This window comes from Hippopotamus amphibius, chromosome 14 (genome assembly GCF_030028045.1).
Source record: "Hippopotamus amphibius kiboko isolate mHipAmp2 chromosome 14, mHipAmp2.hap2, whole genome shotgun sequence".
Lineage (NCBI taxonomy): Eukaryota > Metazoa > Chordata > Mammalia > Artiodactyla > Hippopotamidae > Hippopotamus > Hippopotamus amphibius.
In genome coordinates this window covers 57809469-57828804 of record NC_080199.1, presented here as the reverse complement: position 1 = coordinate 57828804, position 19336 = coordinate 57809469, and the positions used below count along the sequence as shown (strand labels likewise).

Sequence of the window (19336 nt, the reverse complement as noted above, 5' to 3'; positions counted from 1 at the left end):
TGTAGAAAGGTCAGCTGTTATCCTGATGGGTTTTCCCTTATATGTTGTTTGTTGCTTTTCTCTTGCTGCTTTTAATATTTTTTCTTTGTGTTGAATTGTCGTTAGTTTGATTAATATGTGCCTTGGTGTATTTCTCCTTGGGTTTATTCTGTATGGGACTCTCTGTGCTTCTTGGACTTGGTTAATTATTTCCTTTCCCATGTTGGGGAAGTTTTCCACTATAACCTCTTCAAATATTTTCTCAGACCCTTTCTTGTTTTCTTCTTCTTCTGGGATGCCTATAATTCGAATGTTGGTATGCTTAATGTTATCCCTGAGGTCTCTGAGACTGTCTTCTATTCTTTTTATTCTTTTTTCTTTTTCCTGCTCTGTGGCGTTTATTTCCCTGATTCTATCTTCCAACTCACTTATTCGTTCTTCTGCCTCAGTCATTCTGCTGGTTAGAGCATCTAGAGTATTTTTAATTTCAGTTATTTTGTTATCCATTGCTGTTTGTTTTTCTGAGTTCTTATGAACTGTTTCTTGTACTTTCTCTATTTTGTTATTGAGATTTTGTATCATTTTGACTATCATTACTCTAAATTCTTTTTCAGGCCTTTTTCCTATTTCCTCCTCATTTATTTGGTCTTGTGGGGTTTTTTCCTGCTCCTTTGCCTGCATGGTGTTTCTTTGTTTCCTCATGGTTGTCCAGACTTTTTGGGGTTGCTTGTCCTGGCAATAGAGGTGTTTATAGAAGACTGTCCAAGCCTCAGACTAATGTCCAAGTATTGGATTAAATGAATATTAAGTCTAGGAAACACATACATGTATAAGACACACAATTACTGAATCCGTTAGGACATAAGGCTCTAGAAAGACCTGACAGAAGCCCAGTGTGCTATCAGATATTCAAAGAGAAACTCAGCAGAAATTGACAACTGAAACAGAACAAATCAGAGACAAAAGCAAAAGCAAACAAACAAATAACACCTTACACATAAAAACATTAATCCAGGGAGATTTTGTAAGCTAGGATCAAATATAGAAAAGAGCCAGAGTACTACCAGAGAGAACGGAGATTCTCAGAATGTAATTAGACAACTGTACTAAGAACTAAGATAAAGACAAAAGCCTAATATTAAATACCAAGGCAGTGCATCATCTGGAGAATAGAGCAAAGAGTCTGAGCAGACCGATAGTGTTGCTTATAAGTATGTTAAGATAAAATAAACTTAAAATGTCTGGAAGAAAGGGGAACAGAAGAGCGTAATGTGGTTGGAAATATGCAAATAAAAAGAAAGGAATAGAAATGTATAAAAGATAGGGGTGAAAGGAAAGTATGAGAGATATTTTGTCCGTACTACCAAAAACTTAGCTAGATATAGAAGTATGTAAAAAGGCAGAAAAAAAAAAAGGAATAAAAAATATCATTAAAAAATTATGTTATAAAACTTGTAGATCCCTTAGGGCTAAGATCATATTTAATAAAGAAAAAAAAAAGAGAGAGAGAGCGAGAAAAAGAAAAAAAAAAATCCAGAACTGATCCCAGAATGGACCAGTTCAATATGTATTGATACTACTATTTCTGTTTCCTTAGCGTCTCAGCTGTAAGTGTCCTTCTCCTTGCCTTGGGTTTTTTTGCATTATTCTGTGACCAGCAGAGGTTCCTTTATTGTTCGTCTGTAAGCGTCGGTGTGTGGGGAGGGAGAGGGTACAATAGTGACTCCTTCTCCTGGGAGTGAGTGAGCAGTGGCGCACTGTTGTTTCAGTCGGGCTTGGAGGTGCCTGTTGCAGAGGGACGCTGGTGGCTCAGGCGTAAACAGAAAGTCTTAGAGTTGGGCCTCTCTCGGGTTTATTTTTTGTTGTTGCTGTTTTTTTTTTTTTTCTCTCGGCAGCCTCCCTGCCGCTGGCGTAGCAAGGGGTTTTAATCTAGCACCCCGAGTGCCTGAGGGTGCTTGTTATCCCTCAGCGCCTTAGGTGGCCCACGGGCGTCTCTCCACTGCCTGTTACAGAGGCGCCAAAAGAGAGAGAGAGGCTACGCACCTGGCTCCTCCCCCCGCCCGTGAGCCTGCAGCCTCCAGCCGCCATCATGGCCGGGCAGCTCTCAGGGACGGGCACTCCTCTCCGCGGACCTCCTCCCTCCTGTCCTCTCGGTCCGTCACCCTACCAGCAACAATGTTTCTCACCCTGAACCAGCTCTCCGGTTCCCACGCTCCCGCTCCTGGACCCTCCGTTCAGCCGCGGATCGATGTCTCAGTCCGGGAACGCTGAGCTGCGCTGCGGACCCTCCGTATGTTTCTCACTCCCTCCCGTCTGCCACAGCTCCGCCGCTTCACCCTCTTTGAGCCCTCGTAGATGCCTCCCTACCGGCTATGTCGGGCTCCCCGCAGCCCTTTCTGGTGTCCGAGGCCGTCTGCTGGTGTTCAGCTGGTTCTCTGTGGGAATGACTGCGTCCTTCCGTGCATTCCCAATGCATCTGTGGAGAGGGATGCACGCCACGTCTCTCTACTTCGCCGCCATCTTTTCTATTTTTGCTCCCAATCTTTTTAAACAATGATTTTCACTTCTAGGGAAATATATTCTCCTTGAAAAAGATTAAAGTTTTAGAGGGAAGTCCAAAGTTCCTTTGACCACTGCCTCTTATTACGTTGCTCTCTCTCTTATCACACTCACCTCTTCCTAATGGCAACCACTGTTTGGTATATTTCTTTCAAGTCTCACATATGTGTGTGCACTTGAGTAAGCATGAGTTTGTGTGTATATATGTAGATATACACATGCACACGCACACACACACGACACACGTCTATGCATAGGGGAAGATTACATAAATTACCATACATATAATTTTGCAACTACTTACTAAATAACATATCTCATAGTTTTGGGTTTTTTTTTTTTTCATATTAGTGCCTATGGGCCTACCTTAGTCTTCTTAACTGCTGCAAAATATCTCACAGTATGACTGTACCTTAATTTATATAAACATGCCACAACTGATAGACATTAAGTTATTTCCAGTCTTTCACCATTAAAGGTAATATTGTAGTGAAGATAGTATACACACCCTTAGTACCAAGAAGTAGAATTACTGGGTCATAAGATAAGTTCTGTGAACTGACTAATATTTAATATATTCTCTTAATAATTATCACCACTAATAATAATAATAATAATAACTTACATTTGAAATCATTTTATACTGTTTTAGGGATTCTTACCCCCTCATCATGAGGTCGATTGAGTAAATATTAAGTTTGGCCTTATTAGGAACCCCAAACTTCTATATTATCTCCCTTCAAATCCTTGGCTTTAACTTGAACTGCACTTCCTTTGGAAGGGGTAAAGTTTCAAGGTTCACAGTGGGGGAAAACAGCTACAGTGCTGAAGGACTGACCTGAGATTTTAGCATCTGCCCACTGCCTACTACTGCCACACTTTAGGAGTGAAGACCATACTCAGAACTAAGAACTAACACAAAACTAGACTAAAGACAAGGCCCAGATCTAAGAACAAAACTGAAATGGACACTCTCTAGCAAAAGTATAAAATAAGGTCTCACAAGTTCAAGGTGATCCATCAGTAACTTAACTGACTGTTAGAACAAAATTCAACACTTTTCGGAAGAAAAAATAACATAATCCAGAGTTTACAGTATATGTACAATGTTCAGTTAATAAAATGCATTCTTACACATGTAAAGAAATAGAGAAGTATTGCCAATAATTAAGAAAGCAATTAATCAAGAAAAAGTCACAGTTGACTCAGCAGTTGTTCAACAAGAAGTGAAAATTATGATTAAATATGTTAAATATTCTACAGAAAAAGACAGATACACAGTAATGGGTAAAGAGAGGGACTATTAATCATATAAAAGAATCAAATGGAAATGTTACAACTGAAAAAAAAGTTGAAAAAAATTTATTGGGTGTAATTAATAGCAGGTTAGACATACCAGAAGGCAAGATATTTCTTAAACTTGAAGACAAATCAGTAGAAGTGATCAAAGTAAGCACATAGATAAAAATAAAAAAATTGAAGAAAATGTACAGAGCCTCAGTGACCTGTGAGACCACGTTAAGCCGTGTGATATGTGAGTAATTAGCATTCCAAGAGGTAAGGAAAGAGAGAGAAAAGGGAACAGAAAAATATCAATAAATACTGGCCAACAATTTTCCAAACTTGACTTAAAAAATAACCCATAGATTCAAGAAATTTAGCAAACCCAAAGTAGGATAAATACAGAGAAAACCATATCTAAGGAAATTATAGTCAAGCTACTGAAAACCAAATACAAAGAAAAAAATCTTAAAAGCAGCCAGAAAAAAAAAAAGTCACATTAAATACACAAGAACAGTGATAAGAATGGTTATTGATTTTTTAATAGACTTTATTTTTTAAAGCAGTTTTAGGTTCACAGCAAAATTGAGCAGAAGTTACAGAGTGTTCCCACATACTCCCTGCCCCCTGGCAGCCTCCCACCCAGGCTGTACATTTGTAACAACTGATACACCTATGTTTATACATCATCACCCAGAGTTCATAGTTTATGTTAGGGTTTACTCTTGGTGTTGTACCTTCTATGAATTTTGAGAGATGTATAATGACATGCATCCAACATTATAATGTCACACAGAAGAGTTTCACTGTCCTGAAAATCCTCTGTGCTCTACGTATTCACCCCTCCCTCCCCCAGCCTCTGTCAACCACAGATCTTTTTACCCTCTCCATGGTTTTGCCTTTTCCAGAATATCATATAGTTAGAATCATACAGTTTGTGGCCTTTTCAGATTGGCTTCTTTCACTTAGTAATATGCATTTAAGTTTCCTTATGTCATTTCATGGCTTGATAGCAGATTTTTTGTTTTATTCATTTGCCTTTTTAGTGCTAAATAGTATCCTGTTGTCTGGATATACAGCAGTTTGTTCTTTTCACCTACTGAAAGACATCTTGGTTACTTCCATGTTTTGGCAATTATGAATAAAGCTGCTATAAGCATCAGTATATTTGTGTTGACATCAGTTTTTAACTCCTTTGAGTAAATACCAAAGAGTGTGATTGCTGGATCAGGTGGCAGAGTATGTTTAGTTTTGTAAGAAACCGCCAAACTGTCTTCCAAAGTGGCTGTACCATTTTACATTCCCACCAGCAATGAATGTGAGAGTTCCTGTTGCTCCACATCCTCACCAGCATTTGGTGTTGTCAGTGTTCCCGATTTTGGTCATTCTGATATGTGTGTAATAGTATCTTGTTTTAATTCTCATTTTCCTGATGACATTTCATGTGGAGCATCTTTTCAGATGCTTATTTGCCATCTATTGATCTTCTTTGGGGTGATATCTGTTCAGGTTTCTGGCCTATTTTTTAATCTGGTTATTTGTTTTCTTATTGTTGCATTTTAAGAGTTTGTTGTATTTTTGAAAAATAATTCTCTATCAGATGTATCTTTTGCAAATATTTCCCCACAGTCTGTGGCTTGTCTTATTTTCTTGATAGTGTGTTTTACAGAGAAGAAGGTTTAATTTTAATTAGGTCCAGCTTATCAGTTATTTCTTTCATGGATTATGCCTTCAGTGTTGTATGTAAAAAGACATCACCAAACCCAAGGTCACCTAGGCTTTCTCCTGTGTTATCTTCAGGAGTTCTGTAGTTTTGCATTCTATATTTAGGTCTGTGATCCACTCTGAGTGCAGACAGGAAAAAATAAATGAAAAGGGCAAAAGAGACTAATAGAACACAAACACTGAAATGTTAGACTTAAATCCAAACATATCAGTGGTTACATCAAATGTAAATGGACTAAACACTCCAATTAAAAGGTAAAAATTATCAGCTTGGATTGAAAAAGCAATTTGCAAGCATAACTTTTTCACAAGAGATGCACTTTGAATATAAAGACACAGACAGGTTAAAAGATGGGAAAAGATAAACTATGAAGACATCGATCTTAAGAAAGCTGGTCGTGGCTATATTAATATCAAGTAGGTTTTAAGATATGGACTACCATCAAAGTTGAAGAGGGCCAGTCAGCTCATCAGAAGTAAATAATAATACTAAATGTGTATTTACCTAATCATAAAGCTTCAAAATACATAAGCAAAAACTGTGACAAAATTAAAAAGAAAAAGATACAAATCTATGATCATATTGGAGAGCTTAACAACTTTTTTGAATAATTGATAGGACAATATGGAAAATGAGTAAGCAAGCATATAGAAAATTTGAACTTATCTACCAACTAAACCTAATTACCATTTATAAAATACTCCACCTAACAACTATTGATTATACTTTATTTTCTTTTTTTTTCATTTTATTTATTATTTTTTGGGGGGGCACACCAAGTTCAATCATCTGTTTTTATACACTATACTTTATTTTCAAATGCACATGGAACATTCACCAAGATAGACAGTATACTACATGATAAATTTCAAAGAATTTGATATTCTTTGATCACAGCAGAATTCAATTAGAAATCAGTAACAATAAGAAAGCTAGAAAATACATAAGCATTTTGAAATTGAGCATCACAATTATAAATAATCCATGAGTTAAAGAGGAAATCACAAGAATTATTAGAATATATTTGAAATTGAATGATAATGAAAACAGAGAATATAAAAATTGTGGGGTATAGCTAAAGCAGTATTTAGAGGAAATTTTACAGCTTTAAATGTGTATATTAGAAGAGAAAAAGGTTTAAAAGCAATTATCTAAGCTTCCATCTCAAGAGACTAGAAAAATAAGAATAAATTCAGCCAATAGCAAATAGGAAGAAATGACATAATAAATAGTAGAAATCAATGAAATAGAAAATGGAAAAACAGAAAAATCAACAAAGCCAAAAGTTGAAAAGACTAAAAAAATTGATAAACCATAACAATACTAATCGAAAAAAGAAGGATAGTGGGGACACTGCTTTAGGTCCTATAGACTTAAAAGGATGATAAAGGCCTATTATAAACAACTTTATGTCAATAAATTTGATAACATGGATGAAATGGACAAGTTCCTAGAAAAGTACACATACCATCAGTAACACAGGAAGAAATTACTTTTATGTTTAGGCCTATGATCCATTTAAATTAGACTATATGCATGGTATGAAGTAGGAATCAATGAAGTTGAACTCATAATTAAAACCCTCCCCATAAGGAAAGCTTCAGGCTGACATGGCTCCACTGGTAAATTCTATCACACGTTTAAGGAAGGGATAATACCCAGCCTATACAGATTCTTTCAGAGGAGGGAACTCTTCCCAGCTTATTTTAGGAGGCCAGCATAACCCTGACAAAAAAACAAACAAACAGGAACATTACCAGAAAAGTAATTACAGACCAATGTTCCTCATGAACTTAGATGCAAAATATTTTCAAATTGACTTTGGCTGTATATATAAAAAGGTTAATACCTCATGACCAAGCAAAGTTTATCTCAGGAAAGCAGAGTTGGTTTAACTTTCAAAACACAAACAATGTAAAGATGTGAAGGAGCTAGTCATGTAGATCTGAGGAATAGCTCTCCAGGCAAAGGAAAAAACAAGTGCAAAGGTCTTCTGACAAGAACATACTTGGACTCAGATTCTAGAAGTGAATTGTGTCTAGAGTGAGGGGAATGAAGAGGCCACTGTTTTTGCCACTGTTTTCTGGGCACCACCCCTGCTTCATTATTAGTCTTATTTCTGCCTTGAATGTAACAATAACTAAGACTAGTAACCCATCCATTTCCTAGAGGCAAAAAAAGTTATATTTCTCTCCAGAACCACTACATCCTTAGCTGTGTAATATTCAAGTTTGAGTATTGACACATACCAAAGTCAGAATTATACTGATAAAGGCTGAACAATTGGCCGGCCTTCAAGAAGGCTCACAATGTGACCTTCACCTTTACAAAATCACTTCCTGGCCAAAACCACCTTTTAGCCTTTGTGGGCTTAGAAACTTAATCTTGTAAGTATCCCAGGGTTGGGTAGACATAGAGAAGGGCTAGTAGAGTTCATAAGGAACCGATGTATAAAACTCAAATGGCAGTTTATTAATTTATAATAACAAACAAAAGGAAATAAGAAAACATATCAGTCATCAGTGTTTCTTCTCCTTGTAAAGAAACCACTTGAGCATGGAAATCAAGTCAGTCGTTTGAGTTTGAGTGTTCTTGACCTCTGGCTCTGAACACTCAATGAGTCAATCTCCCTAACAGTGTTATTCTTATCAGATAATCACTGTATAGAACTACCAGCACATGCCTCCTTCACTAGCCTATTTTTGTGCTACGTTCTTCACATAATTCCTACTGATGATATACTCTTTCTTTAGTCTTAATACCTCTTGTGATATCTAGCTGAGGCTGGTGATCTCGAGTCCCACTGAGGAGACTTTGCACATCTCTACTCTGATCCGTGGTGTATTAGTTTCACAGCTTCACAGCTGAAGAATAATTTTAGAAACAGGCTAATATGATTTATGGATTAGCCAAAATTTTGTTCTAGTTATTTTATTTCTATTAATATATTCTATGAACATGAATATAAGCATATTCAGTGACTATATTCTCCTTATGAATGTATTCTATTGGGTATATCAATGGATATATTTATTACGTATTAATATATATTATATACAGTGATTTATGTTACATATGTGCATATAAGTTTATATATATCCCTTTGAATATATTTGATATATTAAAAATCTTCCTTTGAATATAGTTTCATTTTCTAATATGATAATATTTCTGTTTACTAATTTACTTATAATTCTTTTAAAGTCACTTTCTGTTTTGCCAACATATTGGGAGCCCTAGTTCACCAATTTGAATGACCTATCTGAGTTTGCAGAATTAACAAAACTGAAAACTGAAAAAGATGTATAAAGTTTATAGCAATTTATGTGAAGTGTTAGTTGACAAGTTTTCACTTTGTTTTTATATCAGTATTTTGGAATGCTTAGAGTGTCTCTGTCCCGGTTCCCCTGATGCTCTGCAGAACTGTGTTTCCATATAATTGACTTCTTTGGTAATCCTGTATGTTTTATTTTATGCATTTAAAAACATTCTAAGTCCATAGTCCTCACTATACTATCAAAATGAGCCATGGCATAATAAAGGTAAAGAACCTCTGAGCTAAGGGAGAAGCTGGGAAAGAGAGAGGGGAAACTCTGCTGAGGGTCACCGTAAGAAGGGTCCCAGTAAAAAGGAAAGCAGAGTTATAGAGAGAAGGGGAGACAGGTCGGGAATAGAGTCTTAATGTCCCAGAAACCCAGAGTCTTGTCTCCCTACATCCATCTTAAGCTATAAACTTGTTTTGGCAAATTGGTTATTTTGATAAATTTGGTGAATTGGTGTCTTGACACATTGATTCTCCTTTGTACTGACCTAGAATCACTTTCCTGACTGCCTAGAGCTCTCTCTTAAATAGATATGAGGATGAAGAGGTAACTTTCCCAGCCTCACTATTCTGTTATTCAGTCAGTTCATTTTAAAGTGGGCGTTTTACTGCAATACCACTGTCACACTCACTGGAAATACCACTTCACACCCACTAAGAGTGCTATGATTATGATCAAAAAGGCAGATAATATCAAGTACTTTCAGTGTGTGAAGAATTGGAACCCTCCCACATGGTGGTGAGAATGTAAATTAGTGCAACCAGAGTAGAAAACAACACGCAGTTCCTCAAAAAATTAAAAATAGAATTACTATATGATCCAGCAGTTCTACTTCTGGATATATACCCCAAAGAATTGAAAGCAGAGTCTTAAAGATACACTTATATATCCATATTCATAGCAGTATTCGTCACAATAGCCAAAAATAGGAACAACTCAAGTGCCCATGGACGGATGAATGGATAAACAAACTGTGCTGTGTACATACAATGAAATATTATTCAGCCTTAACCCATGCACTTTCCGCTGTGCTTCATTGCCTTCCACTGTAGCCTTGTCTGGCTCAGCATAAATACTGACCTACTTAATGGCAGGAAGATGGCCTACTTGATCTCCTGGATCTTTTAGATCAATGGGTCTGTGTTTCAATGAACCACAGGATACAGAAAATGAAACCATTTCTCTTAACCAGAAACTGCTTTGATAAGTAGAAGACCCTCCATCGCAGATGCTTCCCTTGGGTTCAAATCCCCAAAACCATCACATGCTAACTGTGAAACCTTGAGTGCATTACTTAAACTCTTTGATCTTCAGTTTATACAAAATGGGGATAATGATATTTACATCATAAGGTGTTATGAGAATTTAATCACACGTAAAAAGCTCTCATCACAGTATCTAGCATGTAATAATGTTGAATAGTTATAATTGCTGTTTATTTTTATTATCATTATTATTTACAGTGAGTAATTTTTAATCAAGTACTTTCCTTTTTAGAGTAGTCATAACATCCTTTATGGCTGTGTACTATTTTTCTTTCTCAAGCCCCGTTGACATGTGCTCTTCTTTTAATAGGTACAACATAAGAGATACAGTGCAATTCTTAAGCGTTTGCACTGTCAGGTGAACAAGCTTCAGTCAAATAGAAGACAATGGCAGTGGAACATTCAACAGCTGGAAAAAACTGCAGCTGAACTGAGAAAATGCATTGGAACAAAAGTTTAATGTGGCCATAGGGTAATGTAGAACACAGGCTATGCCACAAAAATTATGGGACAGAAAGGTGAGAAAATCCTTTGGGTCCTAACAACTGGCATCCACTATTGGAGGGCTCTCTAATGACAGATATGTTTTCTTTTTTTTGAATCAGCCATCTGTTTGTTGAAGTGCCTTCCAACCCGATAATTGATAGCAATAGACAACAGGAAGGCTCACAGAAGAATAGTGAAAGACTCTTTATGAATATTTTGAGTATATAAGATATACTGTACTCATGAATGCCTGTTTATAAATATGTCGCCTCCACTATCATATGAAGCAAAACTTTAGAAGAAAAGAAGCACTTGAATTTACGACTTAAATTGTTAAGATACTTTAAATGGTTGTCTGTTTCAGACAACCTGATTTTTACACCGGGTTTCAAAGCAGTCCATAAATACTGACATTTATAATAATGTTGTTATGTGTTCAAGGCTTCATATATTTACTTGGTTTCCCCTTTTATACAGAGGTAACAATCATTTTTTTTGCTGTTGGATAACATATTTTTAGAGAGTTGCAGTGTACACGGTTTTTGTTCACTTTTCTGTCTGTACTTTCTTTCTTACTATTCTATAACTGTATTGAAGTTATAACATCATGTAAGGCAAACATACCAGCTCCTAAAAGAAAAATGTTAACCAATGTAGACTAATGTATTTTTTCTCATTGAAAGTTATATACTATGTCCACAGCAACAAATCAAAATTTAACTCCTTGCGGCTCCATTGAGTCAAATTTTTAGAAAATAAACAAAATATTAATTACTGAAGATATGGTTTTTGAATATTTGCTTTTAGGATGTAATGAATTCAAAGCAATAACATCAAAAAGGTATCTCAGGTCCATCTTCTCCTCACCTTTCTATGTGCCAAAGATTCAGTAAGAGTATAGCTGATATAAAACCTGATATTAATAATCTTGTTATGCCTAATATTAGTAGTCCTGTTAGGAATTTGCATGGCTTGTTATGGCTGACACTTCAAGTGGCTTATTCTGTAACACAATAAGCTTTGGTCCATGACTCAGAACTAGGCTGTTTTTATTCTTGCTACTTCTTTTTTAGAATTAGGGTTAGGGTTAGAGTTAATAGGTCACAGACATAAATGCAAAATGCAAAAATTATAAAACTGCTAGAAGATAACATAGGAGAAAGCCTAGATGACCATTTGTATGGTGATGTGTTTTTTAATTACAACACTGAAAGCACAATCCATGAAAGAAATAATTGATAAGCTAGACCTCATTAAAATTAAAAATGTCTACTCTGTAATAGACACTGTCAAGAGAATGATCAGACAAGCCACAGACTGAGAGAAAATATTTGCAGAAGGCAAACCTGATAAAGAACTGTTATTCACAATATAAAATAAACGTTAAAACTCAACTATAAGAAAACAAATAACCAGATTAAAAAATGGGCCAAAGATCTTAACAGACACCTCACCAAAGAAGATATATAGATGGCAAAAAAGCATATGAAACTATGCTCCACATGACATGTCATCAGGGAAATGAGAATTAAAACAGTGAGATACGACTACAAACCTATTAGAATGGCCAAAACCTAGAGCACTGACAACACCAAATGCTGATAACAATGTGGAGCAACAGAAACCCTCTCATTCAGTGCTGCTGGGAATGCAAAATGGTACAGCCATTTTAGAAGATAGTTTGATAGTTTCTTACAAAACTAAACGTACTCGTAACATATGGTCCTGCAGTCACACTCCTTGGTATTTACCCAAAGGAGTAGAAAACTGATGTCCACACGAAAACACAGATGATTATAACACTTTTTACATAATTGTCAGAACTTGGAAGCAACCAAGATGACCTTTGGCGAATGGGTAAACTGTGGTACATTCAGACAATGGAATATTATTTAGTGCTAAAAAAAGAAATGTTATCAAGCCATGAAAGGATATAAGGAAACTTCAATGTATATTACTAAGTGCAAGAAGCCAATCTGAAAAGGTTATGTAAGCCCAATTATATGACATTCTGGAAAAGGAAAAACTGTGGAGACAGTAAAAATATTAGTGGTTGCCAGGGTCGCTGGGGGCAGGGGGTTGGAGGAGAAATGAATAGGCAGAGCACAGAGGACTTTTTAAGGAAAATGTTTTGTATGATACCATGGTGATGGATATATGTCATTATATAATACATTTTTCCAAATGCATAGAATGTACAATACCAAGGGTGACTCCCAAGGTAAACTATATACTTTGGGTGATTATGATGTGTCAGTGTAGGTTCATCCTTGGTTTAAAAAAAAAGTACCATTCTTCTGAGATGTTAATAAACGGGGAGGCCACGCGTGTGTGGAGACAGGGAGTATGAGACAGAAAGTACCTCTGTAACTTTCTCTCAATTTCGTTATAAACCTACAATGGCTTTAAAAATATTTTTTTTTTAAAAAGCACTCAAATACATAGATAACAGTACATGAAAGTCAGTATTAGTAAAATATTTTGGCTAAGAAAAGTAAAATTCTGCTTATAAAAATTGCTTTGGAACCTTGTAAAGTTCACATAGGTGATTGTAATTAATACCCAAAGTTCCTATATCATCTTGCATTAAACATGGAATCCCTTGTTCTTCCATAAAAATCATTAAGGCCTATATTAATACTGTGGAAATTTAGGACTATTTTTTGGTGGGGGGGATCGGTAGATTAAGAGGAACTTGTGGTTTTTCAACTAAAAACTATTTGATTTATTAGTTGCTCATATTTTCAATATTATAAATATTTTATTTTTCACTAACTAAGCTAATGATTAGTAAAGCTAATGATTAGAAGCTAAAAGTTATGTGCCTGTCTTAAATAACCTATGCTGTATTTGTTTACTTGAATTTATAATGTATTTCTAAAGGAAGGGTTTACTGTTTGGTTCTCTCTTTTCACTTTTCTGATAAATTTGGCAGTGTAAGTAGTGGGTCTTCTATATCACATTAGCCACCATATAGCACTTTCTCCTGAATGTTACTGAACTATGACCGAAACCAGGAAAAATAAATTGAAACAGATACTAAATAGCAGAATAGATTTATTCAATACATATCTAAGAATGGCATGCTCCAAATTGCTTTTTTTCTTCTGTACTGTTCTATTTAAATGATGGTTGTGAGGTATAGATCTTTAGAAAAATAAAAATAGCATATGATTTAGTAATGACAGAGTTGCTATTTACATAACCCAGTAAACACAGACATGACGTAATGAAACTTCAGTCTCTTAATTAATGAGATGATGTATTCCAAAAGCAAAACCAGAGTTCATGTGATAAATAGTTTTAAAAGGCTTCTTACCCAAAAAGCTTTCTGGCATAACAATCATCTCAGAATTGGAATAAAACATTTAAATTACAGATATTTGCCAGGATTGCTCAGTCACATAGCACAAGGTAATTTAGAGGCAATGATAATACAATGCCAGTCTAAGATACATTTTCAAATTTCTTTTTGGTCCAAAACGTTTAAGACGTATCGTCCACCTCATCTACAATGTATTACTTATTACTCCCCATGACATTATTTTACATAGAATAGAAATCTGTAATCCCAAGCTTGTATTAGAGAAGCTTCTTCAAGGTAATTTCAAGACTATTTCTCCTTGATTCCATAGTGCTTCTTTCTGTATGTGATATGGGAAAAATGTAACAATCCTATAACCAGTTGTTTTGTTTTCAGGGACTAGCGTTAACTAATTCATGCGGTTAGCCATCCAGATGTCAGCACATATACTCGGCTGAAAATATATCACAGTTTTCTCCTCATCCGCCTCTTCCACAGAGACTGTGTACAGCCATTGTCAAGTGTCTGCCATTCCTTAGAGGAAGAGCACTTTGAGGACACCTCCACCCATTGGATGTAATATTGATTTGGCTGGGAAGTTAGATAATGTTGATATTGTTTTAATTTCTGGTTCATACAAATTTGTATGAAGCACTCAATTCTCAGAAGAATCCATTCTTTTTCTAATCTGACACTAATTTAGATTATTCATCTTCTAAGCCTTTCAATCTCAATTAATATGTCAATGTAATTTACTCAGGCACAGTTTCCTAATAATTAGTCTAATTCTCTCATTTTTCTTTCATTTCTTTCCATCAAAAAATACCACTTCCTCTTTCAGAGCTTTCCTTTTCTCAGTCCCTGCACAGCCCCAGTTGTATCATCTTCAGGCTCCAATTCTCATTTTTGTTGTAACTCCAAAGTTTAATTCCCTTGCCTAAATTTAGATCCCAAACATTGAAAACAATCTCTTCATTTATAACTGTCTTATGCAAGAGACTCCATCTTTACTTTGAAATGCATCACAGAGATGAACTTTCTCAGAAACACTGACACAGTGCTCTGCCTAGATCCTCTCAGACTTTTTTTTTAACACTTTTTGAGCACCCCTCTCCCAAATGAGCCATGCTTTTACCTCCACTAGCGTTCACCTAACACTGTCTGTGGGAGTTCTGCTACCCTCAGAAGGACTTTACCCAATATTACAGCCTTGTTTGGCTGCTTTCTTCTTTCCAGTCTTGCTTCCCTCACCAATTTCTCCTGGGAGAACTTCACTAATAAATCACTTGCTCAGGGTCTGCTTCTGAGAATCCCAAACTAAGTCACATTGCAAAAATAATTACATCTTGAAATCTCTATTTTCAAGAGATGACTATTACTCCACTCCTGTTTCTCATTCTAGATCAATTCTGCTTCCAGCAGCAGCAGCAACAGGAAAGAAAAAAGAAAAAAAAAAAAAAAAGAAATCTAACACCTTTGAAATCTAATCATTAACCCATTTAGTATAATTTTGATATTTTTATTTGCTCTAAGTTAAAGTGGCAAGCCAAAGGCACAAACTTTATTCCATGTATTTAGTACAACAATAAAAGTACAGTATGAGCCTTCAGGTATAATAAATCAATCCTACTTTGTATTAATCTTTTTTTTGATATTAGTGTTCTTAGGAACTACCATGTTACTACATACTATAAATTTATTAAATAAATCTTGATTCTGAATTTAACAATTTTTTATTGAAAATTTTTTCAACTGCATTGAGGTCATGTGATTTTAGACAGGTTTATTAAAAGACTTATGCAACCAGACAAAAGGGTGATGTTTAGGGAAAACATTTTGGTTGCTCTCATTCCAACTAAATGACAGAGGCATGGACAGGACTAAATCATATGTGCCCATCCCCAGATCCTGTAGCCTCATGTAATCATCTGGATCCTTTCAAACCATCCTTTCCCATCTTTTCCATTTTTAAAAATTAGCATTTCTCTCTTTTAATCATTCATTATTCCACCTACAGCTCAAAACACCAGAATAACAGTCTGTTGCAGATCAAGAGTAATTAGTGCAGAATATTACAAAGAAATGCGGATCTAGAAGACAGAACATTGTAAAAAATCAGTCATAGCATGTCATCATAGTTTCAGAAAAATTACAGTCACTTTAAAAGTATTGCTAAGGGTATTTTATAATATCTTTGTGATTTTTTTACTTTAACAACATGGAAAAATAGAAAATTAGTAATAATTATAAAAAACAATTATTAGTGCTGTGAAAATGGTTTTAACCCAGGCTAAAGTTATTGACTTCTTGCTCTTGATCTCTAAACACTTGTAAACATTAGTGTTACCTGTCCTCAAAACTTCAAACTGATGTATAAATAACTTAAAACCCTGCAAAACATCATACGCTTATGGAAGTATGGCCCAGCAATAGGAACAAAATTTGAATATCGGCTTTCGTTTTGTAACATAATCTAAAAAAGAAGCCAACTGGTATGCGTTAGAGCCCAACAACATGATGGCAGAGAAACAAGTTTCATGTTCTACCTTCTTGGTTAGGTAACTGCAAAAATAAATATGTCATGGTTCTTTCCATTCAGGAGATCAATTTAGTTGGCAAGAGAGACCTGTATATAATAGGTTCAAATACAGCATAAAACATCCTGTAATAGAAGCATAAACCAAGCCCTGTGGAAACACAAAATAAGGTGCAGGTAATTTCAGATGAGGGTGGGAGAGTTTACAAAAAGAGGTGACATTTGAGGTGGCCTGCGAACCAGTTATTAACTTCTCATGATGGTTTTCACTCATCAGACTCTGAAAGCTTCTATTTTATTCCCTTTTGCATTTCCATCAGCAAGCAAATACCTGGCATGCATAATAGATGCTGTGGTGTATGTTGAATGAATTAATGAATAAGATAATCAACCATTACTCTTGTTATCAATATCTCCCAACATCCCTAGCTTCAGTCTCCCCTACCTCTAATCTTATTATTAATACTATTGCTTGAGTTATCTTCTTTGAGTAAAAATTGAGCATGAAATGCCTCTTCTGGAAAAAAAGGAAAGAAAAAAGAAAAACTTACCAAAGACACAAAATCCATTTCAGGACTAAACAGTAAACACTTAAAAATCTGTCCCAACCTGCCTTTTCACCAACTTGTGCACTTTTTTCCTGTTCTATTTAACAATAAACCGTTTATGCCAGCCAGAATAAAATTCTGTCTTCTATAGGCATGTATGTTCATACATTATTCCTCTTGCCTCAAGTTCTCTCTGCTACATTCAGGAGTCAACTCTAACACAGCCTCAGAACCAAGTTCAATGGTTATAGCTACTATAAAGGTGAACTACATTTAAAATGCCTTCCTTTCTCTGCAATGCTGTAGCTTAGAAGTACTAAGAAATCTATATCATGATTTCTGAATCAAACTGAATATTGGCTTACAATTTAGAGAACTTATGTAGAGTTCCTTTTTTAAAATAGGTTAAAATAACTAAGCTTTTAAATATTGGGCTTAATTATGGATGGTCTGGCATGGGATCATTTGATTGACATAGGATGACACCAAATAACAGATAATTCGTTTATTATTTATAAAAGAACATGAAAATTACTTCCAAATTTTCCTTTTATGATTTAAACCAAAATATGTGAATATTTTTAAAGACCAAAACTTTTCTTTAAATGCTTTTCTAGAAAATGAAATGAAACTTTTAGGTAACTCTAGTGAAAGTAAACATGTTTAACAAGCCACACGAAATATGCTTTTGTGTTCTTCGATTATACGTAGTTTGAACCATGCTTTTAAAGAGTTTTATGTATTGAAAAATTATGTAAAATGTTCCACCTTTTAAAGAAGAAAGCTGTCAAAGCTTCATGAAGATACAACTAAACAGGGACGACTGTATGGAAATAGAAAGAAAATCTTTATTAAAAAGTGAAACCATAACATTTCTATGAATAGTATATTGTACATTAATCATAAATGTAATGCTTATTCAGGATAATTTGGGGCAATTTCACTTTGTTTTTATTGTTTCTATATGAGTTATGCATAATTATGGGGTTTAACTATAATTCTAATATAATTTTTCTCAATGACACACTTTATATCTTCCCTAATTACATCTGTAGCAAAATCATTTTCAGGAAACCAGCTTTCTATGTCTATTATATTTTTTACACCGCTAAAAATAGCCTCTCTTTTAATCATTTTCAAATATTCTTTACTTTTTTCCCCTAGAATGGCAATATTCCATTAGCTCATGGCACAGGGGTTTTGAGTGCTTTTTGGGGTTTTGAGTGCTTTTCCGAGTTTTGGCATCAGAAGTATTCTTAACCATGCTTATTAGGCCTTCGAGAGTGCTCATTTTCTTGTAGAAAGGGAGTTTTGAGCTTTCATTAGGATGTTTCCCAGATGCTTTAATTTCAGATATAGTTTAGTATAACTATGGCTGCTTTAACCAAGGCCATTTGAGAAAAAGCACTGAGTAGCTGATAAATAAATGACCATGCTAATATAGTTTAACATCCCATATGCCAAAGAGAAAATGTGTAGTCTATAATATTAACTATTGTAATTGCTAATACATCACAATCTAGGCAAATAAGTTCAAAGACTACCAAAGTCCTTGAAACTGTAAGCATTCTTTGAATCTGAATAAAAATTACAGCACTATTTAATACGATGGGCCCTAGAGTGGAGTGAATTAAAAAAATGAAAAGCCTTATTAAAAATAATGAGAAAAAAGAGCTTATTAATATGCATATTACCGAGAGTATAAATTTGTTGAATGAATTTAAGAGGAAAAGTAGATTGCAAAACATTAGGCACAATATATTCTAATTATATATATTTTAAAAAGACTATGAACTCTGTTTCAAAGAGCCGTAAATATATAGCCCATGTCCAGCCCAAGAACTGTTTTCTCTAAGCTAAATATTCCCAGTTCTACAACAACTCATGTGACTTTAGTTTGTATCCCTCCACGATCCTTGTCGCATCCCTCTGGATGTACTCTGCCGTGATGTTGTCCTGTGAAAGATGCAGAACAGAGAATGACACTTAAGGTATAGTCTGATCAGATGCTCATAGAAGAGGCCTATTTCATTCCATATTTGGGACTCAGTTTTTTATTAATGCAACCTAAGTTTACAAAGGTTTTTATGGTAGCCATATCATGTTGATCACTCACACTGAACTCACTCCCCAAACCTGAGAGATTATGTTGGCATACCAGCAAAGCACAAGCGTTCCAATTTCTCAACATCTTCACCAACATTTATTTTATTTTTATAGTAACCATCCTTACGGATATAAAGTGACATCTCACTTTGGTTTTGAGCCATGTTTCCCTAATGGTTAGTGATGTAGAGCATCACTTCATGTGCTTCATGGCCAATTGTAT

General features: G+C 35.1%; 1 protein-coding gene across 6 annotated transcripts in view; it reads left to right on the top strand.

The window, feature by feature from the left end:
* Positions 1 to 15389, top strand: part of CCDC122 (coiled-coil domain containing 122) — a 45410-nt gene extending 30021 nt beyond the window's left edge. For all 6 annotated transcript variants that reach the window (XM_057707037.1, XM_057707036.1, XM_057707035.1 and 3 more), the window contains one exon: positions 10444 to 15389. In XM_057707037.1, the coding sequence (XP_057563020.1) occupies positions 10444 to 10593 (150 nt within the window). In that variant the 3' untranslated portion in view covers positions 10594 to 15389. The remainder of the gene's footprint in view (positions 1 to 10443) is intronic.
* The last annotated feature ends 3947 nt before the right edge of the window (positions 15390 to 19336 follow it).